Genomic DNA, 15,310 nt, shown 5'->3' with positions numbered 1-15,310 from the left:
ATTCGTATTCATAATTTCGACACATTTGTATTCGTAATGGAAGTTTTGACACATTGGTATTTACCACGATAGGTGACAATGTGAAGTACAATCTAGAAACGTTGACGTGGCCAGCAGATAGCCTCTTTCTCCAAAACAATCCCAATGGTTCTCCTAAAAAGAAGGGAAAAAAATAAAATCCCAATGAGAGCCACGCATCCAAAAACATAAATCTGCTGCTCCAAGTCCCTGCTAATACCGTGATCCATCCAATCCAATTGCAGATATCAAATCAAAAGCATAAGAAAACTATTAATCAACGGCCGTGCTTTACCTAACACCATCATCGTTTTTTCTTGGATAACAGAAGATCAATCTCAGCTGACGATTTCATGCCCTTTCGGTTGTTGCAGGACCTTTGAAAGGTATAAGAGAGCTCAATTTCAAGGTCGTCAATGGCGTCTTCTAGTTTTTGTTCGAGCTTACCCACAACAGCTGCTCGCATTTCCTCCAAAACCCAGTTCGTATCTGGCTTGAAATCCAAGAAATTAATTTTGGGTTCCCGATCTTTGGTCAAACCCCAGAGGCTTTTCTCCTCTGTTCGTCGTGTAATGGGTTCATCTGCTTCTTCCCCAGACAGAGCTCAAGGTATTTTCTTTTCTTGATTTTATACACACACACACGGGTGATGCTAGAGAGAACATCTACTAGAACCATATTCTCTATAAAATATGGTCTAAAAGTATGCTATTTTCCTCTGTGTGTGTATATATATTCGTGGGCGTAGATGGTATCCCGTTGAAAAATTCAGTCATAGTTTTGGTTCTCATTTAGTTTTATCTCAGAGAATTGCTTTGTAATTGTAACTGGTAATGGATGATCTTTTGTTATCTGGATGATCTTTTGTTATCGGATGCCTTCTTGGAAGCGATTGCTAAGACCTAAGAGTCGCTTTCAGATAACCAAAAAGCGCTTCTAACAATGTTTAGCAAGAAACTTGAAAGTGTTTTCAAGTGCTTATGGGTTGAAAAAGCACTTGGAGTACCCCTGGATAGTTATCCGAGATGCTTTCAATTAAAGTTCTTCTATAAAAAGGCATGGCTGGGTCATATGCAATTATGTTGCAAAAAGTTCAAGGTTTTTTTTACACGAAATTGATTTTGGTTATGTATATGCAGGATAATCTTGAATGTCAGGTGTTAAAAGTTCAAGGTATTTTTACATGTTTTGTTTCAATTTTGTTGGTAATGTGCAGGGACAGGTGTTGGTGATTACAAATCTATAAGTGATCAAGAATGGAAGGAGAAACTCACAGAGGAACAGTTTTACGTTACTCGTAAAAAGGGAACCGAGAGGGCTTTCACTGGGTATGCTTCTTAATTCCTACTTCTGTGTCAGATATTTGGTAACTTTGGTTCATCAGTGTGGACTTTCATATAATTGCAGAAGACCTGCTATAGCCGAAAGTTTGAGTTTTTATTCGTTTTTGGGAGCTTCTGAAGGCTGGAAAGTTCAGAAAAATACAATTGGAAATCTGAATTGAGTAATCATCTTGCAAGTTAACTAAGTTTTGTTACCTAGGGCTATTCCATTGTAGTCGTTTGTTTGTTTGGGCTTCGGCCCTCTGAACCTAAAACAATAAAGAGGCCTTTGATAAACGAGGATGCTGATTAGTTCCTTTTTCTGCTCTTATGCCCTTGAGTCTGTTTAGTAGGAAAATATCTATGTAGAATGTGTTGGCTGATTAGTTCTTTGTTGACTGCTATTATGTGCCCTCGATCACCTCTCCATCTAGAACGTTGGAGAATTTTCTGGCAGCTCATGCATTGTAAACTAAGTCGTTATGCAGCATGCGCCTTATCTGCTGGCACAGAAGGAGACTTACCAGCCTTTTAACTGTTTGTGTAAAGATCTTCATGGTGCACTCTGCATAAGTCTAGCAAGGCTTTCTAACCATGTCACGTAGCAAATATGACTCATGAACAAGTACTTAGGATAGTATACAGCATAAAGGATGGGTTTTCTCTTTTCAGCCTCATGTCTTGCACACACATCTTTTTACCAGTCGCAACCTGGAATACATGGCGGAATGAAAAATGTTGCTCGTGTAAGCACATCCAAAACAACCAATGTGGAGACAGCCACTTGCATTATATCGGTAACCATTTTCTTCTGTTATTCATGTTGGCTTTTTCCTCTTAATCTTCAGGGAATACTGGAATACGAAAACTAAAGGAACATACCATTGCATATGTTGTGACACGCCTCTTTTTGAGTAAGTATCATTATAACTAATTTTGCATGTTGTCCAGTATCCTAGTGGATAGGGTGATGTATTTTCACCCACGCGTCATGGGTTTGAACTCCCCCTCCCCCAAATTATTGTATTTCCACCCATGAGTCATGGGTCGAACTTTCCATTGAACATTATGCTCTTGTGTATTCTATAACATTGACCGATATTTCATATATTCTCTTCTGCAGATCATCTACCAAATTCGATAGCGGAACTGGTTGGCCATCCTATTACCAGCCCATAGGTGACAATGTGAAGTCCAAGTTGGACTTGTCTATATTTATCATGCCTCGAACTGAAGTTCTTTGTGCCGCTTGTGATGCTCATCTTGGCCATGTCTTCGATGATGGTCCACCACCAACAGGAAAGCGTTACTGTATCAACAGGTGATTAATCGCTCACCATTTTTTCTCCTTTTGCAAGCATTTGTAGTCGATTTGACGTGATGACTCATGAGAAACTACCCTGCAGTGCCTCCCTGAAACTAAAGCCAGAGTAGGAAGCAACACACCCTTCTTGCCGGCCACCAGACCAAATACGTTGCCACCAGAAGGACACCGAGGTGGAGAGAGTCGCTTCGTTTCGTGAGATCGAGAGTTAGTTGTTATGTTCATGTTACATAATGATAAGGAAATGTTGTAATACATGTTTATGAAGACCTAAAGTGCATATGGGCAATTCCTTGGGCGAAATATACATATTCATATTAATATCTCATGTATAGATTAGTCGTTATATTGTACTTCCTTAACCTCTAGTTTTAATTGAGTGAACCTTAAAAGTTAGTTTTTCACTTCAGGAAATTGACGGTAATCGATTCGATTGATATCATGATATGATTTAACATATAAGTATCTTTCTATAAGAGCAGCTCCAGCGGGAGCAATTGCTCGATGGACAGGCTTCAGCACAGGGCCTGATTGCCCAAGGGAGGAAGTCCAGCGTTGGTTGGCGAGGGAGCTTGAGCGCCAGGCCCATGGATTCGTGCCGGCACGAGCACTTGAGGTGAGTTTGACGTCACTTGTTTTAATTTTTTTTCTGTCAGGAGACCACACAGCCCTCCCATTCTGGCGAACTCCAAACCACCGTCACAACCTCACCATCTTTGTGAGTTTCACGAAACTAGGAAATTTGGGGGGGGGGGGGGGGGGGGTGGGCGCGGAAATCCCTAAGCTCCCTCAATCTCTCCATTCTCTCCCATAACCCTCATTGTCTCTTTATATCCCTGCAAACATAGACACTGACAACCATCATCTCGCTGTATCACCTAGACACTCTCTGAAACTCTCTTCTCTGCACTCTCTCTGCAACCCTCATCTCAATGGTGCACAAATTGCCAAGCCGAGAGAGCTTCGGTGAAACATCATTTTTCCGAGCAGGGTAAGGCCTCGAAAATGTCATAGGATTTTACTTTTGCGACTTGATTTCATTCCAAAACATGTATGTGAAATTGGGTGTCCTTGGGTATAGTTTCAACGCGAGAGAATTTATTCCCAGAAAAAAATATTATTATTTTATTGCCTATTGTCAAGGCTATTGAAGTGCAACGGTGGAGATGCAAAATGTGATTACTGTTCATTGGGTGGATAGCATAGTATATTGCCTGGGGGGAGGGTTATCACGCTGGAACTGCTCTAATGTGTTGCAATTTGAGTGATTGTTTCGGTGTTTCATTACATGTTATCAACTTATAACCTTTAAGGTGCATTTGTTTGTTATTGTTAGTATTAACTGGACTGAACATGTTTTGTGTAGCAAGAGATTTAACTTAAATAACGTTAGGTCGGACTCGCCTCGACTCTGGGCTTCACTAAGCTTCGCTAACTAATCTGAATTGAAAGCTTGGTATTAGCTAGGACTATGTCATTGCCTCTCATTCGTTAGGCACACAACTACTAACCTCCTTGTGACTCTCATTTCTCTTCGATTTTTAAAGATTGGCTAATCAATGTCGGTTCAATTTATTTGTTAACACAAGCGACTTCGTGAACTATTCCAACTAAAAAAAATTTGAATTGAATTGTGCACGCCATTAATTCAGTCAATTTCTGTAACTGATGTACTATTTTGCTCATTTACCAAATTAAAAAAAAAAAAAAAAAAATTGAGATCAAGAGGGACGAAAAAGCAAAAGAATCGAGGCTCTGAATGAAACCTCCACACATAAGTAGGGTCAAATTCGTAATAATATTTAAAATAAAAAATAAAAAAATAAAGATAAAAACGCTAGTTTTCCTACTAACCCCCGAAATCCAAAGTCCGTTAAACCCTTTCTCTCTTTCCTTCTCCTCCAGCACTCGCAGAGCACCCCCTGTCCTTCTTCCCAAAACTCACCTCTCAGAAAGCTTCGATTATGTACGGAGGCGGTGAGTTCCGAGAAAACCTAACAGCACTCGCATGCTACATAGATTTCTCTTTTTTTTTTTCCTCCATTTTTTTCTGATTTTTTTGGGGGAATTTCTGGTTTCTTTGGTGTTGCAGATGAGGTATCAGCTATCGTGCTCGACCTCGGCTCGCACACTTGCAAAGCCGGCTATGCCGGTGAAGATGCGCCAAAAGCTGTCTTCCCTTCGGTATGTGCTTCCTTTCTGCTCAATTTTTAGTTCGACTTTGCATAGTGGCAGTTACACTCTTGATTGTTCTTTTTACTCTTGAAGTTCTTAATTGTTGTAGAAAATTTGACAACTTTGTTACTATGTTTAATCGAAACGCGAACTTGTGGTGGTAGCACTGAGGATTTCCATTTTATAGATTTGGGAAATGTTTACCCTTTTGGTGGTAATGCAGAATGTGTGTGTTTTTCAATAGCCAATTTGAAACTTTTAAGATTTTTAGCTAAAGAATTGTTCTTTATGAGTCATTTTGGGTATAGATTTGGTGTTTCGACCGTCCCAAAGATATTTGAATTGTATGCGGTTGTTTATTCAGAAGAATGATGAATCCTTCATCTCAATTTTCCACACCATCATGGATAATGTGAGACTTTTGATGGAACATCTTTAATAGAGGGGGCGTTAAGGCTGGTGGGATATATGTGTAATCACTTGGAATTTTTGAAGAATGGATGAAGCTTTTCATTTTTTTTTTTTCCGAATTTTTTTAGACTCATTAGTTATGAAATTTATATGCATCGAATTTCCAGGTATTAGGGGATGGACCTTTCTAATAAATCAGTCACATTAGGTGTGGAATTTGTTTACTGTGCGTCTGTCTGTTAATTGAATATTCATTATCACTAGTTCAAGTGATTTAAAAATTTAACCTTATTTTGGCATCTGTTTTTTTTCATTTAGGTTGTCGGGTCAATTGATCAGATGGAAGTTGATGCAACTGAAATGGAAAACAATTCTGGATCTGCTGTAGATCCAAAGAATAATTCAAAATCTCTTGATTCTGACAAAGCCAAGGGAAAACGCAAGTTATATGTAGGATCTCAATCCTTAGGGTACCGTCGGGATCATATGGAGGTCAGTTTTGAATTAAAAGCTTTTGTAATTGAAGCACAGTTTAGATCTTTTGTAATAATATTTTCATTAACTACTGCTGTTGTATCAGGTGCTGTCACCCATAAAGGATGGAGTTGTTGTTGACTGGGATGCTGTGGAGGGTATATGGGACCATGCTTTTAGGTAACTACTAATGGATGAATTATAATGGGTTAAATTTTTTTTTTTTCTCATTTCAATTGTTGATTAGTGAGTTGATTTAAGTGAGATGAGGCATTCATATAATGCAACGGCCTGAGCGCTTAGCTTCTTCTACTAGGCTTGTGGACATAATAGTCCTAGTTTCAGTTTAGGATATAATGATCAACAAATGATATATTGTAATTTTGGGCAATTTATCTAGTACTGTTTTCTGTCGTATGTTATAACTGTGGTAATGCTTTGGTACAAATTTTCCTCGCTGATATTGGCTGGGTCAGAAGAATATTGATTCCATCTCTTTTTTGGGAGTGATCATCATATGTTATAAGTTTCTCTTGTCCAATTATATTTCATTTTTCATTTAATATGAGTTTGGACTTAACAGATATTGTAATACTGTAGCAACATATGTTGTCCCAAAAGTCCCATCCAATTCTTTTATATATTGTGAAGGCTTGGATTTTATCCTTTTCCTAGTTAGTTCTCCATCTAGCAATTTCTATTTTCCAATAATTTAATTCTATTTCAGTATATTACCATGTCACTAAGTGCTTTGCTATTATTTTCAGGGAATGCCTATTGGTTGATCCTAAAGAGCATCCAATGCTACTTGCAGAGCCATCTTTGAACACTCAACAACAAAGAGAAAGGTAATTTGGTAATTAATAAATTTTCTGATTAGTTCAAAATTGTAATTAAGTCAAGCCAAAATGCTTATGCGATTTTTTATGTATTCTTTTGTGATAAACTTGGACTTTAGGGTTACCCCTATGCCTTTGAAAAGGTCAACTTTAGGTTTGATTGATAGGAAAGAGATAATTTAGGTAAACGTGACATTTAACTACTTTTATTTCTTGAAAACGTAAGTGTAACAAGTTCAGATTTAACCAAGGATGGGCCTTTGGAGATAGGTAGCTTTGTCAATGGTATCATGACCTGTAGATTTAAACTGGTTAATGGGTGTGAACCATGTGGTTTATTAGATACTACTTACTTAAGAGCATCTTCAATGGAGAGATGCAACTACAAGTTCTACTCCAATGGGGGAGATGTAAACTTGGGATCCCAGTTTGCTTTTCTCTCTTTTCTAGCGGGGTCCACCTTCTAAAGATCTTAAACAACAAGATGGCTATTTACAGTTTTGGGCCAAGATGGGTACTTACATCCTGTCCATTGGAGTGCTTTCTGGACAACAAGAGATGCATAATGTCCATTCCAAGGCATCTTGCATCTTCCATTGGAGATGCTCTTAAGTATCACATATATAATCTTATGCAAGATTCTGATATACAATGTGATGTTTTCTGTTGTCGAAGCTGATGTCTTGATTATGTTCCTGTACTCTAATTGCATAGATTGGTTTGTTGTTTTTAACTTGTAATAAATGTTCCTGTACTCTAGTTGCATACATCGGTTCCTTTGTTTTTAACTTGTAATACTTATATGGAGTCACTTGAGAAAACGGTTGTATTAACTCATTATATTGACAAATGCATATAAATTTTTTGTTATCACTTACAAGGCTGGTAAATGTGATATGTATGTTATGTAAGTCTGTTATGGAGTGAACTATAGTTTTTTGCTGTGTAGACTGATGGCTTCATCATGTCTGTGTATTGTTGTTGCATACCTAGATTTTGTTTTTCTTAAGTTTTTAACTTGTAATAATTGAGAGAGGATCTTTGCTGGATCCTCTTTGTGAGGATCCTGGGGATCCTCCAATCACATCCGTTCATTGTACATTGTGTGGTCAGAAATCATTGTAAATTTTTTTATTTAAAATTGAATATAAACAGTACCTGAAGAAAACTGGCTGCATGTTATACGATGAACGGATGTGATTGGAGGATCCCCGGGATCCTCACAAGGAGGATCTGGCGAGGATCCTCATTCGTAATAATTATGCTGGACCCACTTGGTAAAAGGTTTTATGCAAATGATATTATTTGTTACATAATTATTGATGGTTTAAATTGGTGTGTCTTTATGTAGTTTACTTTTTATGTTAAGTGATGGTTTTGTCTTGTACCCAACAGGACAACAGAACTTATGTTTGAAAAGTACAAAGTTCCTGCCTTATTTTTGGCCAAGAATGCTGTACGCCCCCTGTTCATCTCATCTCCCTGATTCCAACTTGTAGAACATGGATTACTATATACAGACTCTGTTCTTTGTTTCCTTTTAAATATCAGACTGCAATTGGTGAGCAACTAGAATTTCTTTTATGCCAGGTTCTCACATCATTTGCATCAGGCCGTGCTACCTCATTAGTAGTTGATGGGTAAGAGACTACATAATTTTGACTCTCGCCATATTTAATTTTAGTACTTGCACATCCTCTTTTGTTTTATTACAATTATACATTATTTCATCCTTTCATTTTCACACTTATGCATAAGCTTAATTAAGTTAAACTGTTCACTTGGGAGTTGGGACTCAATTTCTGTTCATGCAGACCATGGATCCACATGTTTTTGCTTTATGTTAATCCCAAGCAAGAGACTGTTGATGTCTATACAAATCAGTTCATCTTCTAAAAAAAATGTCAAAAAATATCTCTCACTGGACTTTTGGTAAAAGTGGACACATGCAGAAACTTTCTGAAAATCTGATGTTTTTGGATGTAACTTTAGGAATCATAAACCAAATGATAATGTATCAACTGAATTGTTCAAACTTTATGGAATACTACATCTGTGGATTTGAAATTGTTTTATTACAATGTAGAACTTGTACGAGTTTTTAATATCGGTTTGAAATTGTTTTATTACAATGTAGAACTTGTACGAGTTTTTAATATTGGTTCTAGTGTGATTTAATGATGTATTGATTGTCCGTTCATATTTTGCCTGATTATTGTGAATGCAAAACTAACATATTGTATTATGCAAAATCACAAAATTTACCTAGTGGTGGAGGATCAACTACAGTTGCTCCAGTTCATGATGGCTATGTTCTTCAAAAGGTATTTCTCACTTTTCTTACCAAATTAAATGATTGATCTTGACAACTAGTTAATTTATTGGTCATTGTTATATGGTTACATTTCAGGGTGAGCTATGTCTTTTATTTTGTTAATGAGCTGCTTGTAGACTGAACTCATGCACTGTATAAACGTCTTTAGAAACCTTCTGTCCAAATTAAAAAAAAACCGAAAATTTAAGAATGCTTGTTTCTACGATTTCATTTGTAGAAGTATAACCAATCATTCTCAATTTTCTGACACTCTTTTTCTTTCCTGTTTTGTTGTTTTTCAACTTGTTACAGGCTGTGTTATCTTCTCCTATTGGAGGAGAATTTCTTACTGATTGTTTGACAAAAAGTTTGGAAAGTAAAGGAATGACGGTGAGTGACTACCTAAATTTGGTTTTGGAGGGGAATCAATTGCCTGAAATTACTGTTGTTTTCTTAATTAATCCTTCTTATTTATTTGTAGATTAAACCCAGATATTCTTTCAAGAGAAGAGAAACGCGACCTGGAGAGTTTCAGGTACCTTTTGATTTTATTGGTAGATGTATTAAAAAATAGTTGTATGCAAGAGTTACAAAATATGCTTCCATTCTGAAAATTATAGTGGTGGCTTGGTATACTGGCTGTCTGGTGATTAATTGTTCCTCTGGAACTATGCACTTTTGTTTATCTTGTTACCAATTGTGAGACTTGGTCGGTATTCGACTTCGATGCATATTTTTGTTTTCCTTATTTATAGCTTAATGATATTCTCAATGTTGTAGGTAGTCGATGTTGATTTTCCAAATACCACGGAAAGCTACAGACTCTATTCCCAGGTTTGTAATTGACCAGAATATTTCTTATTGAGATATGATTTATTATTTTTCCAATTCTGCTGAATGTTTCTTCGTGGCAGAGGATAATTGCTAGTGACATTAAAGAATGTGTGTGTAGAGCCCCGGACACTCCATATGATGGTTTGCTATTCATCCCTTCTCTCGTGCGTTTTAATATTTTTAGACTATAGACTTTGTCAATGACTTCAATTTTTATTCAGGAGAGCAGATTCCATTTTTCGTTCAATTGGCTATTATCTTATTTTTGCTACTGAGTTTAAACCATGTTCATTTGTATAATACCTGATACTTGGAAGGGAATTTGTTTGGATTTTCCCTTTATTCACAAATGATATCCTTGATCGTTGCCTGGAGGTCCATTTATGACCTTATTTTCTCTAAAAGGTTTCTTGATTTATAAATTTATTCAAATGTTAAGGTAATTAGATGTGCAGAGATAGCTTAATTCTTTGACGGCTTGATCCGTTGGAGTTTTGAGATTTTTGCAGGCAAAGAGCAGCTTAGTTTTTTGACAACTTGATTGCTTGGAGTTCTAGGATATCGTTTACATTTACATGATGAATGGATGATGTTCTACTTTGTTTTTTTTAGTTTCTTTTTTTCTTTTCAATGAATCAACCTTGTTAGTTGTTTTCATATTGTCTATTCTTCTAGCAAAGAAAAAAAATGTTCAATTAGCGTTCTAATGGGATTTTCATTTTCATTTTCCAGAAATCGCGTATTCAAACATTCCAATGACCTCATATGAGCTCCCTGATGGCCAGTGAGTCCTATTCTTTTGCATCTTTGAATTCCTTAGATCTGGTCTTAATCTTGTTAATTCATGGTGCACCTTGTTAAATGATGACTGCCTAATTTTGCGCATATTGTCTACTGTTTAATTATCTTTGATTTCTGTTTCTTATATAAATGTGTAGTTACTTTATGATTATGCATGATACAGGACAATTGAAATCGGTGCTGATAGATTCAAGATTCCTGACATTCTATTTAACCCATCATTGGCTCAGGTGGATGTCTTCTAAACTACATGATGCCAGCTTTTTACTCTTTTCTTGAATGCTTGAAAATCTCATGGGACACATTTGCATTTAACCATGATCTTGTTATTATTTATTCAATAATTTCATTTAATTGACGCTTTGAAGTTATCAATTTCATCTTAATATGTGAACCTTGTGTGAAGTGAGATATGGCTGTTTCATTCTGAGCAAATTATTATTATGTTTCTGACAAGAAATCTCTAGCAAAGTACAATGGACAATAAGTCCATCATATGCTCTGTCCGTTTTCAGCGTTCTTTACACTTAAGTGCTGACTAAAAAATATCTCGAGTTTGCTTCTGTCGACTGTTTTAGTTTTTAATCAGTAAATTGGCTTTCGTGGAATAGTTCATTACTTGATTACTAACTTGTTCATGTCTACTGATTGCATGGGTGATATTTTGATATATGAAAGCCACTTTACATTTTAAATGAAACATGCATGTGAAATAGAGCTTGGTAAGTCTCATAATTTGATTAGGCTCCTGGAATTTTTGTTTGGATTGGATTACAATTTAAAAAAAAATTTGCTGGACCACATTATACAAGTCAATTGTAAATTGTACTTCATAAGAAAGTTTGATCCCTGATACTATTGTGATATCACTGTTACCAAATGCTTTTCTGTTGAAGCGATTTCTGGATGGATTAGTTGCATAACTATATGTTTTAATTGGTAAAGAATAATATATTTTTCACGAGTGTTTTACCTATCATAATTTGTTTGCATGAAAATGTCAGACAATTCCTGGTATGGAGCATTTTGCAGAGATTGCTCCCGCTGTTCGTGGTCTTCCACAAATGGTAATTTTTTGCTTTATTTGACAATAAGTGGGTGTATTTCTCTGTTTTTCTTTTTCCCCCTCATTTTTTAATTCATGGTTAACCTCTCTGGTTTGCTCTCCAGGTTATCGAGAGCATTAACAAGTGTGACGTGGACATCCGTCGTGAATTATTTAGTAGCATACTGGTAAAATGCGTGCACTCACTTATTTATTTTTCTTTTCAGAGTGTGAAATCACTTATTTTATGCGTGATATCTGTTATGTTTCCCCAAATAATTGACAAAAATTAGCATAAATTGGTTTACTTTGGACATCTGGATGCAAATAAATATCTTTTGGGACTTACTGAGAGTGTTGCAATTTCTATGGGAATATGCCGACATCCTGAAAACCTAGTTTGTTACATCCATTAACCTCAAAAGTTGCACAGAATTTCTTCACATGCGACTTAGCAGAACATACTTCAGAAATATAATATGGTTTTCCTTCTTTATTTTATACAGCTTGCCGGTGGCACAGCATCAATGCAACAGCTAAAGGAACGCCTTGAGAAAGATATGCTGGAGGTATAGCTTTTAAATGAAACACTACCATGGTCATGTTTCTCTTTTCCTGTTTCTTATTATTTTTCTTCCAGCCAATGTTTGGTTATTGAATTTGGAATCTATTTGGTATATGGTTTCATTTAGCAGTAACAATTTCACGATCTCAGAATTCACTGTAAGATTTTAGTACTAAATGTGTTTGTGCCAGTACAACTTAGGAGAACTATGATCTTATCGTTGTGTTGTTTAATGTGTTTGTGCTGCGAGCAATAGTAAACATGCTTTTCCCCATTTCCATCAGTTCATGAAAACATTGGCCATTGGCTTAATAGTTTGATGTCATTGTTTTATCTACTCCCCTTTTCCAACTGGTTGAGTGTTTATTTGTTTAATTATTTAGAGCTGCAATGGGCATTGAATAAAGACGTAGTATTTCTAGTATGAAACATTAAAATCCCGTCATTCAATCTGCAGGAGTCTCCTCAAGCTGCTAGAGTCAAAGTATTGGTGGCCGGCAATTCAACAGAAAGGCGATTCAGGTAATATGCATAGCTTCAAGTCCTCTTTTCCTCTGCCCATGCCGGCACAAGATCCCGTACATAAGCAATTGGCTGCAACTCTGCAACTGTTTGTTAATTTTCTGATTTATTTCATCCAAGGATTTGTGATTTCACATCAATGATGCATTAACAGATCAAATGATATGAAAAATGAATTTTGAAACTCACTAAAATGCTTTCAAGTTTCACCTTATGTAGTTATAGCTTATGTGTTGTTCAATTTAGTGTTTGCAATATACATTCATCCAATTTCTCTTCCCCTGACTTCATGTTGGTGTTTAATTTTGCAGTGTTTGGATAGGCGGAAGTATATTGGCGTCTCTTGGTTCATTCCAGCAAATGTGGTTCTCCAAGGCTGAGTAAGTTTCATGATTTCACCAGTCTTGCTTATCTGTATTAAACGATCTACATCGTAAATGGTGATTAAGAAATCATGTAAAGTGTTTTATAGTTCCTTCTTGATATTTTGCTTCATACGATTGCGATTGACAGGTACGAGGAGCATGGGGCTTCTTACATACAACGAAAGTGCCCTTGAATTTTCTGTTTTCTGATTGACTGCCAGTAGGAAAGGTTTGTGCTTGATGTCAACTTAATTATCACTTCCGGATTCTTATTTTTTCTCCTAATATAAATTATAAACGCGAAATTACTTTTCTACGTTCAGGTCTCTCTCGTTCTCCATCACGCTAGCCTTTTCCTGAATGATCAAAGCTTCAAAACCCGTGTTGTCGAACTGGATGGAGGGATGCTTTGTTTTGCATCGATCATCGCTTATCCCGTGTACCGCAATACTTTTCACTGCTTTAGCTTGTGTTAATGTCCGTTGATTAGGGTTCAAAGTGTTCATCTGGTTTATACACCAACTTTGCTACCTCAACTAGTTTTATATGTCAAAGCCATATAACATTTCTAACAGCTTACGTTGCTTCTTACACGCCCCTCTTTATTTATGGCCATCAGATTGATTAAACTAAATAGGTTAAATAGGAGTGTGTGAGGCTAAAAAAGGCATGTGAAAATCATTTCCCTTCGCGGAAATGTATGAGTTTGGATACCAGCCAATATTAGTTGGGTGCACCCTAGACCGCATTTATCCACCCGATTTGCAATTGACAAATTTTCGTCTTACAAATGTTATAATCGTTGCTGTCATTAACTATGTCGTAGATCACAATTTCAAAATCATCTAAAATAAAAAAATTAAAAAAAAAGAATACCGTTTAGTAACCTATATGCATTTAACAAGTTGATGATTTTGGTTTTAACAGAAATTCTCGTAACCATTTGTTCCTCTGAATTTGATGAACAATTCAACATGGATGTGTGAAACCATATCCAATTTGATTGACTTAAATGTCTAATTACTTATCTAAATTACAAGTGAAAAGTAATTACAAGCCTTGTGCAATAAGCAATCCTAGTTTTACAACATAATAATGTGGTTCAAATTCGTTTCTGGTAAGAATTGAACCTAAGATCTTTCACTTGTGAGTGAAAGGAATACCACTAAACTGTAGTACAAAGTGACATTTTGAACCGGATGGAGTGTAGATACATCCACTTCATCCCACCTATTTTTAGTTCTCAATTATCATTGTTCAGCATTATAACTACGTTCACTTGCTGCTTGAGTATCTCTTTGATCATTGTTTTTAACTTCATTTTCATGTAGGGTGATTTGCCTGTTTTTGATAATTTGAATATTTGGAGCTGGACTTTAGTGATTGTGATTACTCGGAATTGCTAACAAAGTTGTTCAAGAGCTCACCAAAGCTAGAAAATCTTGTCATCAAACATCAAGTAAGATTTATTTCCACTGCTGCTACATGTTTCCCAGTCTGCAGTCTTTTAGGGTTCATTCTCATGTCATTCCTTCTTTTCGATGATTTTTAGTATTGTACCGAATGTGCTGAAGAAGACTCAAACGCCGAGGTTGAAGAATTTGATACACCAGAGGCTGTGCCTATTTGTTTGTTGTCACACCTCAAGATCACCACAATAAACGAATTCAGGGGAAGACCGCATGACAAAGAAGTGGTGAAATATTTTTTTAAGAACTGTGAAATTTTGAATAAGATGACTGTTTCTACAATGTGGATCGCCAATGTGCAGAAGAGAATGCGTTGTGGAAGGAAGTTTTGCTGTTTCAAAGGGGTTCAAAGACTGGTCAAGTTGAAATGAAATTTTAGGTTTTGGTATGATTAATTTGCAGTTTGTTTTGTGTCACATATTTTCTCATCAGTTGTTTTTCTTCTTCTAACTTTGGGGGAATTCGACCATGGATCTGCATTGTATATATCATACTCACATTGCCTTGGTTGGCCAATTTTTTGGTTTCGATATTATTGTAGCCTTGATTCCTTTTTATTTTTGGTTTGAATTTATTTAACTGAACTTCTGTCCAATGCAGGAGAAGAAATGTGCAAAGATCAAAGACAAGCAAGTGCTCTGTCATAGAGAAGCTAACTTTGTACCGGATGCTCTTACCAATTTAAAACATGGGCGCAATTCTTCTTTCTCACGTTTGGATCATCTCTTAAGCTCACCAATCACGCTTGTGCTGCTCTCCAATTTCAACTCATTTCGATCAACTCCTAAAATTTCTGTTACTTGTGTCATTAACACGGGAGCTCGATACTGAA

At 36.3% G+C, this 15,310-nt stretch overlaps 2 protein-coding genes across 2 annotated transcripts; both read left to right on the top strand.

Moving 5' to 3' along the window:
• Positions 1–404: 404 nt before the first annotated feature.
• On the top strand, positions 405–3,017 carry LOC103936503 (peptide methionine sulfoxide reductase B1, chloroplastic). The gene is made up of 5 exons (XM_009346345.2): positions 405–627; positions 1,235–1,346; positions 2,189–2,254; positions 2,464–2,661; positions 2,747–3,017. Exons 1-5 carry the CDS (start codon positions 435–437, stop codon positions 2,772–2,774), a joined length of 597 nt encoding a protein of 198 aa, XP_009344620.2. The 5' UTR covers positions 405–434; the 3' UTR covers positions 2,775–3,017.
• Positions 3,018–4,490: 1,473 nt separating this feature from the next.
• On the top strand, positions 4,491–13,583 carry LOC103936504 (actin-related protein 4). The gene is made up of 21 exons (XM_009346346.3): positions 4,491–4,641; positions 4,757–4,848; positions 5,569–5,742; positions 5,831–5,904; positions 6,492–6,572; positions 7,959–8,019; positions 8,154–8,203; positions 8,833–8,887; positions 9,190–9,267; positions 9,359–9,412; positions 9,658–9,711; positions 9,792–9,852; positions 10,444–10,495; positions 10,676–10,742; positions 11,517–11,579; positions 11,683–11,745; positions 12,064–12,126; positions 12,580–12,644; positions 12,956–13,024; positions 13,158–13,238; positions 13,333–13,583. The coding sequence occupies exons 1-20, from the start codon at positions 4,629–4,631 to the stop codon at positions 13,201–13,203; spliced, it is 1,335 nt and encodes a 444-aa protein (XP_009344621.2). The 5' UTR covers positions 4,491–4,628; the 3' UTR covers positions 13,204–13,238; positions 13,333–13,583.
• Positions 13,584–15,310: the final 1,727 nt, after the last annotated feature.

Source organism: the organism of the source record quoted next, unplaced genomic scaffold, assembly GCF_019419815.1.
Source record: "Pyrus x bretschneideri cultivar Hongxiangsu unplaced genomic scaffold, Pyrus_bretschneideri_v1 Contig23, whole genome shotgun sequence".
In the NCBI taxonomy this organism is placed as follows: domain Eukaryota; kingdom Viridiplantae; phylum Streptophyta; class Magnoliopsida; order Rosales; family Rosaceae; genus Pyrus; species Pyrus x bretschneideri.
This window is presented reverse-complemented; position numbering and strand designations above follow the sequence as displayed.